Below are 17,523 nucleotides of genomic sequence, written 5' to 3'. Positions count from 1 at the left end.
CCTAGATGGATATACTTCATGAGACCTGCTCATCTCCCAAGACAAAAGACCCCTCACTCCCTCCCTTCCCCTTCAAAAATAGCACAGAAAATTAAAAGGCTTAAAATGTATTTTAATAAGTTGATGCTGCATTACTGCTCCATTTCTCAGAAAAACTCCAAAGATATCAGAGACAACTAAAACATAATACACCAATAAAAAAAATGCACAGCGTAACTACCTAAGATAGGCAAGGCTAAGAGCTACTGTCTGAAATTCGGCATACAGCAACCCCGCTCCCAAGATTGTACTAGGCCTATCAAGAAAAGCTGTGAACAGCAACATCAGACACAAAAGGGCTGTTCCTGGGTTGTCCATACCCAAGAAAAAGATGGGGGCAAGTTAACACAAGATTTTTTTTTTAAAGATACACTAAAATGAAAATCTCTAAGAGAAAATGTCTTCCTTAGGACATGAAGGGATAATATATAGGATATAACAGAACCGTACTTAGGTTATCTGTGACCTCCGTGGACATATGCCTGAATTCCCACCTGGGAGTGGAATGGAGTGATGAGGCTAAGGTCATCGGGGGATGCTTGTGGTTTCTGTGGTATTATGTGGCAGTGTCTCTGGGGTTGGGGACTTTAAGAATGAGGACACAAATAAAACAGGATAAACAAAGAATGGAATGGTCAAGATGAATGGGGGATGTGGGCTCGAACTGGATCCACTTTGTCATTCATTGTTCCCCCCTCCCAGACCCTCAATAATCACAGGAGACTCCAGAAATGCACCACGCAGATATGATTAAATGATATACCACACAGAACTGATTTGGTAGTATCACCCCTCCTTTGCCCTCTGCCTCCACATACTCCCTAGAGTAGTACAGGCAGGGAAGACCTAACTATTGGGAGGAATCCTTAACACTTTTCCAGGGTAGAATTCCGGCTAGTCCAAAAGGGTCCTTCTCTTAAGGGTTTTGGGAATCTAGACACTGCAATTTTTTTAGTATCGGCGACGCTTGTTTGGAGCAAAATCAGCTCCAGGAGCTGCACGGTTGAATGCAGGAGGGGTTCCGCCAATTGCTCCTATTCCTTCCATTGTAGCAGCTTGGCCAAAGCGTTCGGTAGTTGGTGGGGTCTGAAAAAGAAAAAAAAAGAGCAACATTACAACATAACCTAAGTCCTAAGCTTCCCACTCATCTGCAGCTCCTCCCTCAGAGCTCATTTCCACCCCAATTTCTCAAGGGTCCTGATATTAGGGGTGCCTAGGCTTATTTAAAACTCTAGTTGATAGATGTCCCTGAAAGGCAGGCTGCCTGAATTATGGACCCACCCAACCACCTTACCGTTAGCTTTTTATCCCTATTCTTATTGGCTAAGCAATATCATATACAAAATTCCTAGGATGGCTAAGTTCTACCTACATCCTTTTTCCTGAACTAGGTACATGGACAAGGGCAGGCCATCACTCCTCAGCAACCTGTAGCCTATCTACCAGTTTTAATATTTTGACAGAACCCAAACCATTTCAGGACTGTACAAACCATAGGGCCTTTTGGATTCCCATCTATTTTATGTGATAATGCTTCATTTTCAATGCCTTCTCGCCCAAAAAACCTGTTCACCCAGGGTAACCACTGAACAGTCAGAAGCAACTGCTTACTACTAAATTAAGTGTAGTTTGAGACTGGGTTTGTTCAAGATTCAAAAATCAAGATCTTGAGATTACATTTAATGGGTAACAATGTTCTAAATACTGCTATCTGTAGCAAGACCGTGGAGGCAAAGTCCTTTCTGCTCCTATTTGAATTTAGAGTTACTGTAAAGCCCCACAGTCTATTACCAATCCCAAGGTTCCATCTGGCATCATAGTGGCAGGTCCTGGAGGAGCTGGGGTACCAGCAGGCACAGGAGCAGGGGGCATGGCGCCTCTGTTGTTTATGCCCATAGCACCTAAAGTAGAGTAGAGTAGTGTGATCAGTACAAGAGACAGACACTGTCAGCCTCTCTGTTTGAAAGGAAATAATCCAAGACCTTTAGGCTAAGACATTATCCCACCCTACTCCCCCAAAATGTGAACTCTTTAATCTGGACTAGGTAAGAGAAGCTATCTAGTTCACCAGACACAAGACAAAAAAGGAAATCAAAGCCATTAACCGCCTGAGTCCTTACCTCCCATAGCCATCTGGCCCATCCGTATCTCCTGCTCTCTCTGAAAAACAAAACACTAAAGACAGTCTATGACAGCACTGCATCCCACAATCCACCGAGGTGTACACACTAGGGGGGGGGGCAGATAAGAGTGATAACACATCCCAAGTGCACTGAGAGCAAGCTGAGGAACACCAACAGCACCTCACTAACTATACGATGAGTTCAAGATCAGAGTCCCTTACTAGGTACAGGAGAGGTGGAAGGAGGAGAAAGATAGCTGATTTTGTTCTACAGCTTTAACCAGTACAATTGCCAGGACAGCAGAAGACTAGGTGAGACCGCTACGGAACTGGGGACATCCCATCCTGCAGGCACTGAGTCTGAACAGCATATACCAGCCCCAGCTTCTCATTCTAAATTGCCTGTGGAGCAGAAAGAGCTCTACTTTCCACCTTACCTTCCCTTCCTACGAATTTTCTAAAAGTTTCAGAGAATGGAAAACTTGATCATAACCTGGTGTGCTGTACAGTCCTAGTGGGCAGACAATTCATGGTGGGCATGTCATATTGTGACTGGCCTGCTACAGCATGGGCACAAAGATATACCGCATCAGGGAAGGTCCCCTTGAATCCTTCCTGCTGTCGCCTCATCATTTCTTCCTGCTGTCGCCGCATCTCCTCCTCACGGCGCCTGCGCTCCTCCTCCTGCCTATAGAATCACCGAGGTATTTAGAGAGAGACACTCCAGGAGCTGAGCAATGATCTCACTAGGGCAGGGGTCCCAAAACTTTTTACACAGGGGGCCAGTTCACTGTCCCTCAGACCGTTGGAGGGCCGGACTATAAAAAAAAACTATGAACAAATCCCTATGCGCACTGCACATCTTATTTTAAAGTAAAAAACCAAAACGGGAACAAATACAATATTTAAAATAAAGAACAAGTAAATTTAAATCAACAAACTGACCAGTATTTCAGTGGCAACTATGCTGCTCTTACTGACCACCAATAAAAGAGGTGCCCCTTCTGGAAGTGCGGCGGGGGCCGGATAAATGGCCTCAGGCGGCCGCATGCAGCCCATGGGCCATAGTTTGGGGACCCCTGCACTAGAAGTTTCAGCTAAGGGGACCGAGAGCCTGCTGAAAACTACCACAGCCCTCCAGGAAATCTTGCCAGGAAACAGCCCAGCTCCAGAGCAGCACAGATATGGCCCTCAGGCACAAAGGTCTCCCTTCCCAAAGGAGCCTCATGAGACCAGCACTCAGCCGCTTTCTCTCTGGCATGGCCCTGGGTAGCTCCCAGAAGCACGGGCAGCTGAAACATCTGCCCTCCAAAGGCAGAGCTTTGGAAGCAGCCTGGAAATGCGTTTGTAATGCATTTACAGTGCACAAGGTCGCATCGTGGTAGGAAGCAGGAGGGAGACACCGCCTTTTAGAGTTGTCCGAGAAAAAGGGCTGAGAAGTTACCTGAGCTCCAGCTGCTTCCGTTTTTGCACTTCTTGGTTGTGCAGCTCTTCCATCCTCCGAAGTTCTTCTTGACGCCTCATAAGATCTAGAAAAAAAACAAATTGATTGAGAGTATGCTTCCCTCTCCTCATATGGGCCCAATAATCGTCCATAATTAAAGATCCAGAAAGCAAAGGGGATATATAATCCCTGAGTGGCCATCAGAGGTATCCAGATTCCCAAAATAAAGCCAAACCTATTATTTCTTTCTCCACAGAATCCAGTATTTTCTGCCACATCTCCAAGCTCATTTGCCTACCAAGATCAATAAAATATTTCAGAGAATAAAAGCAGAGGTTTAGGCCTTTCTCTACCGATTGATACAAAGAAACTCGGGAAAATACTTTCCGTTCTTCTTCTAGTTTTCAGACTCCTAGGCCTATACTCACCCTGCCGCATCAGCATGACCTGGTGCTCGTGGCGAGCAGCCTCCATCTCCATCTCCAGCTTCTCACGAGCTTCTTTGATGTTGCGGTCAACTTGGTCCTGCTGCTGTTTCTCCATCTCGATGAGTGCCTTCCAGCGCATGGCGTACTCATACTCAAAGGAGCCAGGCTGTGCAAATCTAGGTGGCTGCTCCCGCTCCCTAAAGACAACATGCCCAGGTTATTAAGGCTTGTCCAAGACTCCAACTAAGCAATGCGTTTCTCCTGAGGGCCAAGATAATGGCTGCACGTGAAAACACACAGCAAAGACCTGCCTCTTTTACACATCCCTTTACAAGCTTCCTTCGGAATAGTCAGACACATAATAGGGAAGGAATCTTTCAGGACCACGTACTTGTGGAATTGCTGGTTCTTTATAACCAGCTTCTCTGGAAGCCCCTCTTCATCATCTAACTGGTCCATGGGCTCCACAGTCACAGGCCGAGGAAATCTGAGAAAAAGAAACATCAAGTTATACCTGACACTAGGCTTCTTCTTTACACCTGCTGCTGACTCAATAAACTAGTTTTAGGGGTCAGGACTAGACAATTAAACTTCTGAAGGGGTTTTATACTCAGTCCCAAGTAACCAATTCCTTTCAATGGCATGATGTAGAATCTGGGGTTTATTGGACTGAGTCCGGCTTTAGATCTCTGAACACAGCCTTAAAAAAAGATGTTCAAAGTAAGCAGATATAGTACTTACATGCAGCCTAAATATGTGGTTATCCATAGACCTCTAGACAATAACCTGGGGTATATAGTAAGACGTTGCATGCACAAAACAACTTTTTTTTTCTTTTTCTTTTTTGTATCTTTCCGAACTAGAAATGGGGAGGCAGTCAGACAGACTCCCACATGCGCCCGACCGGGATCCACCCGGCACGCCCGCCAGGGGGCGTTGCTCTGTTGTGACCAGAGCCACTCTAGCACCTGAGGCAAAGGCCATGGAGCCATCCCCAGCGCCCGGGCCATCTTTGCTCCAATGGAGCCTTGGCTGCGGGAGGGGAAGAGAGAGACAGAGAGGAAGGAGAGGGGGAGGGGTGGAGAAGCAGTCGGGCGCTTCTCCTGTGTGCCTTGGCTGGGAATCGAACCCAGGACTCCTGCATGCCAGGCCGACGCTCTACCACTGAGCCAACCGGCCAGGGCCACAAAACAACTTTTCAGTTATAAAACTTCAAAAAGGAGAGTTAACACTGATTATACAACGACTCATTGAAGGACTGGAAAAGTTTCTTTCATAAAATTTTTATTTACAGATTTTAGTGAGAGAGGCAGAATAACAGTCAACAGTCTGTTCCTGTATGTGCCCTGACCATGGACCGAATCAGCAACCCTCACATCTTGGGACAATGCTCTAACCCAGTGGTCCTCAACCTTTTTTGGGCCACGGACTGGTTTAATGTCAGAAAATATTTTCATGGACCAGCCTTTAGGGTGGGACGGATAAGTGTATCACGTGACCAAGACAAGTGTCAAGAGTGAGTCTGAAGACGGATGTAACACAGGAAATCTGGTCATTTTTTAAAAAATAAAATATCATTCAGACTTAAATATAAATAAAACGGAAATAATGTAAGTTATTTATTCTTTCTCTGCAGACCGGTACCAAACGGCCCACAGACCTGTACCGGTCCGTGGCCTGGGGGTTGGGGGACCACTGCTGTAACCAACTCAGCTACTCCACCAGGGCAAGTTTCTTTCTTTTTTTTTTTTTTTTGATTTTTTTTAAATTGATTTTTAGAGAGAGGGGAGAGAGAGAGAAGGGGGAGGAGCAGGAAGCATCAACTCCCATATGTGCCTTGACCAGGCAAGCCCAAGGTTTCGAACCGGGAACCTCAGTGTTCCAGGTCGGTGCTTTATCCCACTGCGCCACCACAGGTCAGGCAAACAAGTTTCTTTCTTAACCCTTACACTATTTGCATTACATTGCAAATCCCTACATTGAAATCCCTACTAGAGGCCTCCTCTCATTCCCTGAAAGCGCCGGAGGTTGGGTCACTGCCGGCACTTGGTGGGGTTCTGGCCTTCCGCTAAGGTAGATTTTAAATAAGAGAAATGATGATACTTGTTGATCTTCAGTATAAAACAGGTGCCAAGACTATCGACCTTGACATTGTGAAAATGTGTTTGTCACCAAGTTAGTAGTAAGTGCACTCTTCTAGTATTTCCGGCACAAAGATGGAAAATGGACTGAAGGTCTTACATGGATTTTTTCCCCCCACTTAATCCTGACAAGTGCCAAACCAGAAAAACTCTCAATGCCCAACTATAAGGAAATGAATGCCTTATTAAATGCTTAAACATGTGGGGAGGCCTGACCTGTGGTGGTGCAGTGGATAGAGTTGACCTGGAAATGCTGAGGTCGCCGGTTCGAAACCCTGGGCTTGCCTGGTCAAGGCACATATGGGAGTTGATGCTTCCAGCTCCTCCCCCTTCTCTCTCTCTCCCTCTCTTCTCTAAAATTAATAAATTTAAAAAAATGTGGGGAAATCGCCTGACCAGGCGGTGGTGCAGTGGATAGAGCATCAGACTGGGATGCGGAGGACCCAGGTTTGAGACCCCGAGGTCACCAGCTTGAGTGCGGGCTCATATGGTTTGAGCAAAAGCTCACCAGCTTGGACCCAAAGTTGCTGGCTGGAGCAAAGGGTTACTCCGTCTGCTGAAGGCCCGCGGTCAAGGCACATATGAGAAAGCAATCAATGAACAACTAAGGTATCGCAACGAAAAACTGATTGATGCTTCTCATCTCTCTCTGTTCCTGTCTGTCTGTCCCTATCTACCCTTGTCTCTGTCTCTGTAAAAAAAAAAAAAATGTGTGGAAATGGTAAATCCATTGCAATTGTTAAAAAAAAAAGGGGCTCTGGCTGGATAGCTCAATTGGTTAGAGCATTGTCCCAAAGCACAGAGGTTGCCAGTTCAATCCTCAGTCAGGGCACATACAGGAGCAATTCTATGTTCTGAACTCTCTCTCTAAAATCAATATAATAAACTACAAAAAGTTTTTCAAAAAAATTAGCCATTAAAAAAAAAAAGGAAAACCTTAAAAAACAAAAAGATTTCATTTATCCATTTTAGAGAGGAGAGAGAGAGAGAGAGAGACAGACAAAGGGGAGGAACAAGAAACATCAACTGCCGTATGTGCCTTGACTGCAAGCCCAGTTTTGAACCAGCAACCTCAATGTTCCAGGTCAACACTTGAACCACTGTATCAACAGTGTTTAGATGAGCACAGGAACAGGACTCCTAAAGGCTAACTCCCCAGACCACAAGAGGAAGCAGCAATCTAAGGTCTGTTTCTGAAAACAACCCCACACTCACGTGGTTAGCAGAAAGGAGCCTTCACTGCATCTGTCCAGAGCTTTGCGAGCAGCTGGCTTCCCTGAGAATTCAACGATGCCTTTTCCTGAGGGCCTTCCTCGGTCATCCACAATGACCACGGCCCTCTCCACCTGGCCGAACACAGAAAAGGCTTCCTCTAGCAGTTCGTTGGACACATACTGAGGAAGATTTCGGACCGTAAGGGAAGCACTGTGACAGGCAAAACGCACACGCAGCTGCTTTCCACGGAGTGGCATGTTGTCCAGCTCCACTTTAGCAATCTCCGCTAGAGTTCGGGTTTCCTAGGAGCAGAGGCAAGTTAGAATAACTCCTTTAGACAGACCAACGGTATACTCTCAAGTGTCTGAAGTAGCATAGCTCAATACAAAATATCTCAAAAAAGTGCTTGGCAACAAGCATACAAAGGAACATGGACAAAATTAGAAGAATGGGATTGTGTGTTTCAGGTAACTCTTTGATTAGCCTAACTGCCCCGATGGCCTTACATACAATAAACCAATTGGAAATCCTGAAAGTTACTAATACTTACATAATCATCAGTATCCCAGGTTATTATCCCAAGTGATAATAGATCATCTGGACAATGACCAGCCTGAAACCTACCCTTAAAATACAGTAGCTAGAATATTTAAATTTCAGCTAGCTACATACAGTTACCCAGAATCACTTATGCCCTCTAAGAGGCCGCTTTAGAACCCCAGACCTTGCTGAGACCCAGAGGAAGCTGAGCTCCAGAGAAAATGACCTGTCTACAGTCTCAAGTGAGTGGTAGATTTGGAAGGAATACTAGTGCTGACCAAATCACAGCCCTCATGTATGCAGATAATGCCTAGAAAGGCCCCCCCATACACTCAACCGCTTCCTAAATCAGATACCAAAAAAAAAAAAAAATCTATACTTAAAAATAGATACAAAAAAAACCCCACCCCTGCCCCCAGTTTTAGTCTTAAGTGAGAGACTACACACGGAAGGGCTCTGGAAATAAATTATATACACCTTGACCATTAGTAAATGTGAATCTTCATTTTTCTTGGAAAAAAAATCTAACATACTAAAATATTTATGGGGTAGTAAATAGGGGAAGAGTATAGATAAAACTAGATTACCTATGAACTGTTAACTACTGATGCCAGGCAATATGTGCAGGTTCGATACACTATCCTGTCTACTTCTGTATATTTAAAATTTCCCAATTAAAACAAAGTTCCAAAGGGCATACCTTAGCCCTATTATCTTAGACAAATAAACCTATGTTGTCCTTGAAACAAAACAAAAACCTACGAGGAGAAAAATTTTTTTATCTGCATTGTTCTGATCCTGTTCCACCAAGTACAACTACAAGCTTTAACAGACCATCTGAGAATTATTTACTGCTTAATTCTCCATATCCATCATTCCCCAGTTTCCCCGCCTTTGCTCTATAAGCCTACAGTTGCTTACCAAGCGGATAAAGCCAAAGCCTTTATCCTTATGAATGAAGACTTCGCCTGCCTTCCCATATTTCTCAAACAGTTTCCTCATTTCCTCCTCAGTGATGTCTGGAGGAAGATTGCCCACAAAGAGCCGGCTACGTTGGGTGAAGGTCTTCTCTCCTGGTTTCCTAAAATTCTTCAGGTCAATTGTCAAGCCTTCATCTGAGAGAAGACATACAGTCACTCAAAAGATTAAAGAAAGAGATGTACAGTCATTCTCAAAGAGATACAACTACTTCTAGATTAGAAAATCTAATTGCTGTAAGAAAAGGCAAACACCCTTTCCCAAAGCAATCTATCCACTAACCACTTCTCACTATATTGCACCTTAGAATGTAAAAACAGTTTGCAGAGCCTGACCAGGCGGTGGTGCAGTTGAGTGTCGGACTGGGATGCAGAGGACCCAGGTTTGAGACCCCGAGGTCACCAGCTTGAGCGCGGGCTCATCTGGTTTGAGCAAAAAGCTCACCAGCTTGGACCCAAGGCTGCTGGCTCGAGCAAGGGGTCACTCAGTCTGCTGAAGGCCCACAGTCAAGACACATAAGAGAAAGCAATCAATGAACAACTAAGGTCTCACAACGAAAAACTGATGATTGATGCTTCTCATCTCTGAGTTTCTGTCTGTCTGTCCCTATCTATCCCTCTCTCTGTCCTTGAAAAACAAACATACAAAAAAACTATGCACGTCGGCCTGGCGTGCAAAAGTCCCGGGTTCGATTCCCGGCCAGGGCACACAGGAGAAGCGCCCACCAGCTTCTCCACCCCTCCCCCTCTTTTTCCTCTCTGTCTCTCTCTTCCCCTCCCGCAGCCAAGGCTCCATTGGAGCAAAGATGGCCCGGGCGCTGGGGATGGCTCCTTGGCCTCTGCCCCAGGCGCTAGCGTGGCTCTGGTCGCAATAGAGCGATGCCCCGGAGGGGCAGAGCGTCGCCCCCTGGTGGGCGTGCCAGGTGGATCCCGGTTGGGCGCATGCGGGAGTCTGTCTGGCTGTCTCTCCCCGTTTCCAGCTTCAGAAAAATACAAAAAAAAAAAAAAACTATGCAGATCTGGGGGGAACTTCTCACCAGCTCAACAGTTGACTCCAGGTGGGACCAAGAGTCAACCTGAACTAAGTCAGAAACAGAAAGACAATACAGGAGCTATTGGACAAAAAGAAAATTAAGCAAGTAGGAAACTATATGTGAGAAGGGCCAAATTTTTAAAATATAAAACATTAACTGCTCCATTTCCCAATTTCATAACCATAACAGTTGCCATTCTTTCAGGTTGGAAGGTAATAGAATAAAAAGAAATGAGTTAGGAAAGAGTAGTCTTTGTGGAAATCTCTGGAAATAGAGGGTTGAATAGGTTCTAGTGTTAGAGGCACACAAGAGCTGTTCATACAGAAGTTTGCTGAACGAATGGGTACATACCTTCACAGACTAAAAATGGGCTTGCACAGCCCCCAGGCTGAACGTGTAACAACAGTCAGTACCAAACTACTTCTCCATTAAGTCTTAAAGACTTGTTCTATATGTCCCCTAACTACCAGTTATCTGATTACCTCTAAGAAAACAAGCTCTGAGTAAAACATGCAGACATCTGTTTAACAGCTATTCCACAACACGTTTGGCTCCTTGGTTTAAGAGATTCAGTCTTTTTCACCCTAAGAAGTTCTAATAGGTAAACAGAAAAAATAAGAACAAAGACCTATTCTATTCCTTTATAATCCCAAAAGCCTAATCTAAAAACCAAGAACACACTCCCAAGAGGAACCTATCTCTATCCCGTTACTTAGCATATACTCACTTTGGCTGCTGGCCTGTTGCCCATTTGCAGGTGCTGATGTTGGCTGCGGTTGCTGCTGCTGTTGCTGGTGGTGCTGCTGGTGATGATGTTGATGATGCTTCCTTGGAGCATGGTTTTGCTTCTCCAGGTTAAAGGTTTTATTGCTCTGCATTTTTGCACCCTAAAAAGAAAATGTGGACTGTCAAATACATTCAGTGCTAAGAATGCAACCAGTCATCTTCCTGATGACTTTTAAGTCACCAAACACCTTTGCTATCCTGGCTTTTGCCACATCAAAACAATTGGTTTGAACAAGTCTGGCGAAAAGGTACAATTCAAAAATATAAAAACAGCCAGGCATCAGCAGTTATGTTGCACATAGAAACTACACAAGTACCAGACAAAAACAGCTTGCATTACAATGACCTGAGAAATCTTCTAGTTCAATAATTTTACGCATAATAAGAAACTACTTTCCCAAAAGACTCTAACCCCTAAAAACTGGCCCCATCATAATATATATTAAAGCACATTATAAAAATGTGACTGAAGTAGAGTCTAGTTCTCCCAAGGACAAGAATAAGTCTTGTTCTTCTCTGGCACTGGGCACAGTCCTAGCCTCCACCAGACACTATGGAATGAACTGCAGGAAAAGTACAGGCTGCAGAGTTAGACACACTTAGGTTTCAGCATAGTCCTAATTACTACCTATGTACTACCTAGTAAATTACTTCTGTATGGACTTAAGATGTTAAAAGGTACAATAAATATCTACCTCTCAAGGTGGCCATGAGGATTAATAAATATGTGAAAACACTAGGTCAAGTACTGGCATATACTATTAGCACTTAGTAAATGTTGTTAATCACAATAGAAAGATAAATGGCTACCAAGGCAGAAACAGCAGCAAATACAAAGCTCAATATACAATATAAACATAAAATGTTAAACTCTGTCATTTAAAAATTAAAATAAGCCTGACCAGGTGGTGGCGCAGTGGATAGAGCGTCAGACTGGGATGCAGAGGACCCAGGTTCAAGACCCGGAGGTCGCCAGCCTGAGTGCGGCTCATCTGGTTTGAGCAAACGCTCACCAGCTTGCACCCAAGGTCGCTGGCTTGAGCAAGGGGTTACTCGGTCTGCTGAAGGCCCGCAGTCGAGGCACATATGAGAAAGCAATCAATGAACAACTAAGGTGTCGCAATGCGCAACAACAAAAAACTGATGATTGATGCTTCTCATCTCTCCGTTCCTGTCTGTCTGTCTGTCTATCCCTCTCTCTGACTCTGTCCCTGTAAAAAAAAAAAAAAGATTAAAAGAAAAAATAAAAATTCCTGCTACAATTCAGACTGAATTCAAAAGTTGACAATTTTAAAATGCAAATTTTCTAACTGATCAGATTAACAAACCAAGGAGAGTCTTCAGAATCCAAGGATGATTCTTCAGTAAACGAAACAAAGGGCAAAATTAATTCTAAATCCTTTCCCCTAAATATATGACCCTCTAGTTAGAATTCAGCTGAAGGAAAGGTGCAGAAAAGGACTTTTTTGTGAATACTGTGTTAACATTATGATTCCTTCAATAGCTTTTATATTCCTTAGATCAGTGGTCCCCAACCTTTTTTGGGCCACGGACTGGATAAATGTATCACATGACCGAGACAAACATCAAGAGTGAGTCTTAGACGGATTTAACAGAGGGAATCTGGTCATTTTTAAAAAAGAAAACATCGTTCAGACTTAAATATAAATAAAACAGAAATGTAAGTTATTTATTCTTTCTCTGCGGACCAGTACCAAATGACCCACGGACCGGTACTGGTCCGTGGCCCGGAGGTTGGGGACCACTGCCTTAGACGAAGAAAATGTGACAAAGGCTTGGTAACTGTTATTTTGGATGATGGGCATGAGAATACTTTTATGTGTATAAAAGCTTTAATATATTTCATATCATATCCCACCTTGATGTAATTATGAAATAGTATACCCAAAAGTTATTTCATAAGACAACTTGTAACTAGAGCTATCAAGATGTTCATATTCTTTAACTTGGGAATTCTAGCCCTAGAAATTCATCCTAAAACTATCACTTTGAAATAAAAAAATCGCACACCTGTGGAATACTATAAAGGCCTTTATGGTAACAAAACAATAAAAATTACTTACATACCCACAATTAGGGAATAGTTTTTAATAAATTATGGTACATCTATACAACGGAATGTTACAAGTATTAAAAATTATAAATAAATTTTATAATTTATAAAGAAATATCATGAAAAATGTTGATAATTTAAGAGGGAAAGGGTCTTTTAAAAATGCATGCATGTAGCCTGTCCTGTGGTGGCGCAGTGGATAAAGCGTCGACCTGGAATGCTGAGGTCACCGGTTGGAAACCCTGGGCTTGCCCAGTCAAGGCATATATGGGAGTTGATGCTTCCTGCTCCTCCCCCCTCTCTCCCCCCTTCTCTAAAATGAATAAATAAAATCTTTAAAAAAATGCATGAATGTAAACAAAGAACAGTAGGTAGGCAAAAATAAAAACTGTCCTGCTTGTAAGTCATTGATAATTTTTTTAACTAACTGCAAATAAATATTCACTGAATGCGTATTATTTGCTAGGTATTATAGTAGGTGCTTGAGATACATCAATGAACGAAGCAAAGATTCCTGCCTTCTGGAATCTTACCTTCTAGTGAAAGACAAAACAATCTACATAATAATTATACTGCACAGTACTTGAGATGTTATCACAAATAAAGGGGGAAAAGGGCGGGGGAAGGGCTATAGGGGGCTAAGTGGACAGGGAGTGGAAGGTGCAAATTAGCAACTTAAAATAGATTTGTTAAACCTAGACTTGAATTTTCTCATTTATGACATGTCATCAATTTTATGTTTCTCATTAATAAGGCACCTATCACAAAACACCTCTTTGTTACAGAAAAAAATAAAAACAAAAAATAAAATAAAAATCCAAAGACCAAAAACTAAAAAAAATCATTGTTAACATTCTGGTACACCCCTTCAGTCACTAATTTAGATACTTGTCCTACTCTAAATAAGATATTACAAAAACCATTTGTAACAGATTTATAATGCCTTTTCTACTTTATGACACAATAGTTTTCATGTCACGAAATCTTCTACATTGTTAATGGACACGATATTCAGCTGTCAACGAAGCCATTGTAATGATGGACACTTGGGTTTCTAATTTTTCACCATTATAAACAATGCTCATAGGGCACAGCCCTGAGTAAATTTTCTGTTTCCATACAGTTTTGCTTTACTTTCCAAAACATGTATTATCAGTTCAGTAACTACAATCATAACGCACCATTTTATATTCGGCTTTTCCTAATTTCTATAGTGTCAACATAATCACAATTTTTAACAGTTACAGTTGCAGAAAGCCCATATGGATTTACTGAAGTACTGAACTACTCTTGACTATGAGACATTCAGGTGGTTCTCAACATTTTCCTATTATAATGCTGCAGTAAATATCTCTGTGCTTGTAGCTTTCTGCTTCATTATTTCCTCAGGATAAAATAGTATAACTGAATCCGTGACTCGTGCCACATAGTGCAGCATTATTTTCTTAAAAAGTTGTAGTAACCGTACATGCCATGAACAAACACAGCAATTCACGGCAAATGGAATACTTAACAAACAAAAAATGGAAAGTCATGATTTTAAAATAATATGTAGAAGAAATAAAAACATCACATCTTTTCCTATTTGAATCCCAGCTATCAAACACCTCCCTTCCCTGACCCCAAAGTGGCCTATAACAAAAACCTGAATATCTTCCCAGTCATTTCTTCAACTAGATCTTATCCCTGGCTAGAATTCAAGGACCGTTTTTTTCTCCAGCCTTTAACTGAGGTACTAGCCTCAGTACCTTACACCCCATTCAGGAATCTACAATTTATGATTTACATGTTAATAGAAATCCTTAGAGATCTACTCAAAACTGAAATATTAAAAATTCTGTATTTATGTCATACCCACCATTCATCATTTCATTTCAGAAGGACAATTTTACAACTTCGTAGTAGAAATGACCTACCTCTTTGAGGATAAAGTGCTAGGATGTTCTAAACCAGTGGTCCCCAATCTTTTTTGGGCCACAGACCGGTTTAATGTCAGAAAATATTTTCATGACTGGCCTTTAGGGTGGGACGGATAAATGTATCACGTGACCAAGGCAAGCGTCAAGAGTCTTAGATGGATGTAACAGAGGGAATTTGGTCATTTTTTAAAAATAAAACATCATTCAGACTTAAATATAAATAAAACGGAAATAATTAAGTTATTTATTCTTTCTCTGTGGACCAGTACCAAATGGTCCACAGACCGATACCGGTCCGCGGCCCAGGGGTTGGGGACCACTGTTCTAAACCATTTAAGATTACTTCAAGAGAGATTGCTTTTGATTTTAGAAAGCGCACACTGGTAATTAAGGTGACAATACAAGATATTTATCAATCGTTATATGTTAGGCACTGCATTGCATCATCTCATATTTAGTACTCACACTATTAATTCTTCTGGAGAAGAAAAATGATGCCCATCCAAGGTCACACAGTGTGATGAAGCATGGAGTGGAGCTTTGTAATCAAACTGATCTCAATTTCAGAGTTCAGAGGCCAACAAACTTACCAGCCATATCACCTAACATCTGAGCCTCAGTGGCCTCACCTGTAAGATCGAGATGACAATATCTACCTGACAGGGCTGGTTATTTTAAGGACTAAATGAGATCATGTACATAGCAGGCAGTTGTTTCTGTTGGCAGCCACAACCCTATTTCTGTATATGGTGGGTGCTTCAGTTAAACACATGTCATTAATTATTTCTCCACTCTTCTGATTCTAGCAAAATCATTTGTAAAACCAAATTCCCTACCTTTATGCTGTTAAAGAAATGTACACACACACACATAGTTGCACTAATCTTTATAGCAGGGGTCGGGAACCTTTTTGGCTGAGAGCCATGAACAGCACATATTTTAAAATGTAACTCCGTGAGAACCGTATAACGACCAGTGTACCTTACACATTATCCAATAAAAATCTGGTGTTGTCCAGGAGGACAGCTGTGATTGGCTCCAGCCACCCACAGCCATGAACATGAGCAGTAGGTAGGAAATGAATGGATTGTAGTACATGAGAATGTTTTATATTTTTAACATTATTTTTTTTTAGCCACATCTGGCTCGCGAGCCATAGGTTCCCAACCCCTGCTTTATAGTCTTTCCCTTCAATTTGTTCTTTTCCAAGCAGGCTAGGTAATATTGTATAAACCATTTCAAAGTGCCCACAGAGTAGCGAAGTACTTGGTAAGTACTGCCCCCCCATCACCTACTTCTGATGATGACCACCAATATAATTTGGAAATCTGGGCACAACTCTAAGAGTAATAAATCCACTGCCCCCTAACCATGGGGCCTATCCGAGAAGAAAACAAAGTACAAGGACCAACAGCAAAGAATTCTGTCCGAAGGACTAATCCTGATGCAGGACTTGCTTGAGAAAATATGTATTGTTGGTTTAGAAAGATTGGGGTTTGAGATGCAACTGCAGAAATATTTAGGTACAGGATCAAGTACTATATCACAGATCTGAAATCTAAATAAGTGTTCCTTTAATTTCCAGGATAAGGATCAACTTTTTAAGTGTAAATAGTGGGGAAAACCTGGTAAAAATCTACCAGACCGAGATGGTGCCTGCATATGGACCAACCTGAAAGCTGTAAAATACAGTGAAATGATAAGGTCCTTTTTCATTTTCTAAGAGTTTCTTAGGACCTTGCATTTAATAACAAAGAATTTGGACAAAATATAAATCTACCCAGTGTTCCCCCACTAGAGTTGGTAGATTTACCAAATATAAAATACACATCACAGTAAAATTTGAGTTTACGATTAAAAATATATGCTTCTGTCCCATGCAACGTATAAAATAATTCTTTGTCTACGTGAAACTCAAATTTAATGGGCTGTTCTATATTTTATCTGGCTACCCAACACCTGCTACAACCTAGATTTAAGATAGCAAAGTACTAACTCCCAGTCTTCTCTAACCTTGACTTCACTGTTAAGAACACAAAGAAAGGTGTCACGACAATTGTTTGTCCAAGTGGAAAATACTTTAAAAAAAAATCCATTAACTTAAGTTTCATTTTTTTAAAGTGGTGCTACACATGAGTCAAGCAGCTAGGCAACAAGACTAAAAAGAGGGCACGGAGGAACCCGAGGAGGAAAGCGCGGGGTCTGGAGAGCAGCTGAACTTCCCAGCCAAGAGTTTTGACAAAGAAATGTCGCTCGGGGGGGCCCAGCGGCTCATTCGGAATTCAGGGCCTCGCGAGGCCGATGGGAGGAGCAGCCGACAAAGCGCCTCCTCCTCCTCCTGCTGCTGCGACTCCGGGGCTGGGAGATGCTGGACCCCACACCCTCGGGCCCGAGGCAGCCCCAGGGCCGGGGACTCGCCGACAGGACGAAGGCGAGAAGCCACGCGGCCCGGAGTCGCGGCGGGAAAAGGCAGCGCGAGTGAGGCTCGAGTGCGACGGGGCCCCGCGCGCAGGTGGGCTGCAAAGCCCATGGGGTGGCGGGGACAAGGCCTCAAGGAGCCTTGGAAAAAATGGCCAGCCTCCCTCTAAATCTGGCTGGGCCCCATCCTCTTCTTTCACCGATCGTTGCGAGAAAAACTACTCCCCTCTCAAACGACAACTAAGTCATCCCCAAACTCACCCTCAACCGACACGTCTCTCCTCGGAGTAACGGCGACACTACACGGCCTCTACCGTCCCAAGAAAAGAGCGCGCGGCCGCCGGAAACGAGACGACGGAGCTCGGTGCCTCCCCAGAGGTACAAAG

The 17,523-nt window shown here is 43.0% G+C and overlaps 1 protein-coding gene across 2 annotated transcripts; it reads right to left on the bottom strand.

Moving 5' to 3' along the window:
* Positions 1 to 95: 95 nt before the first annotated feature.
* On the bottom strand, positions 96 to 17,523 carry NONO (non-POU domain containing octamer binding). 2 transcript variants are annotated; one of them, XM_066250367.1, is made up of 11 exons: positions 17,399 to 17,523; positions 10,668 to 10,827; positions 8,851 to 9,044; positions 7,390 to 7,691; positions 4,425 to 4,520; positions 4,034 to 4,230; positions 3,606 to 3,690; positions 2,747 to 2,849; positions 2,160 to 2,214; positions 1,831 to 1,940; positions 96 to 1,125 (listed from the first exon to the last, which is right to left on the bottom strand). In XM_066250367.1, exons 2-11 carry the CDS (start codon positions 10,816 to 10,818, stop codon positions 991 to 993), a joined length of 1,428 nt encoding a protein of 475 aa, XP_066106464.1. In that variant the 5' UTR covers positions 10,819 to 10,827; positions 17,399 to 17,523; the 3' UTR covers positions 96 to 990. The 2 variants fall into 2 exon arrangements, with proteins under 2 accessions (XP_066106464.1, XP_066106465.1); XM_066250368.1 differs by having other exon boundaries at positions 2,160 to 2,199.

The sequence above is a fragment of the Saccopteryx bilineata genome, chromosome X, assembly GCF_036850765.1.
Source record: "Saccopteryx bilineata isolate mSacBil1 chromosome X, mSacBil1_pri_phased_curated, whole genome shotgun sequence".
Classification (NCBI taxonomy): Eukaryota; Metazoa; Chordata; class Mammalia; order Chiroptera; family Emballonuridae; genus Saccopteryx; species Saccopteryx bilineata.
The sequence above is the reverse complement of the archived record's forward strand: the minus strand, read 5'-3'. Positions and strand labels throughout refer to the sequence as shown.

Bases quoted from the DNA above. Each gene is read 5' to 3' on its own strand.
- NONO (XM_066250367.1), bottom strand. From the start codon at position 10,818: ATGCAGAGCAATAAAACCTTTAACCTGGAGAAGCAAAACCATGCTCCA. The intron at 3,691-4,033 runs GTGAGTATAGGC...TTTTTTTTCTAG, and splicing joins GGTCATGCTGATGCGGCAGG to ATCTTATGAGGCGTCAAGAA. The intron at 1,941-2,159 runs GTAAGGACTCAG...ACTCTACTTTAG, and splicing joins GGGCCAGATGGCTATGGGAG to GTGCTATGGGCATAAACAAC.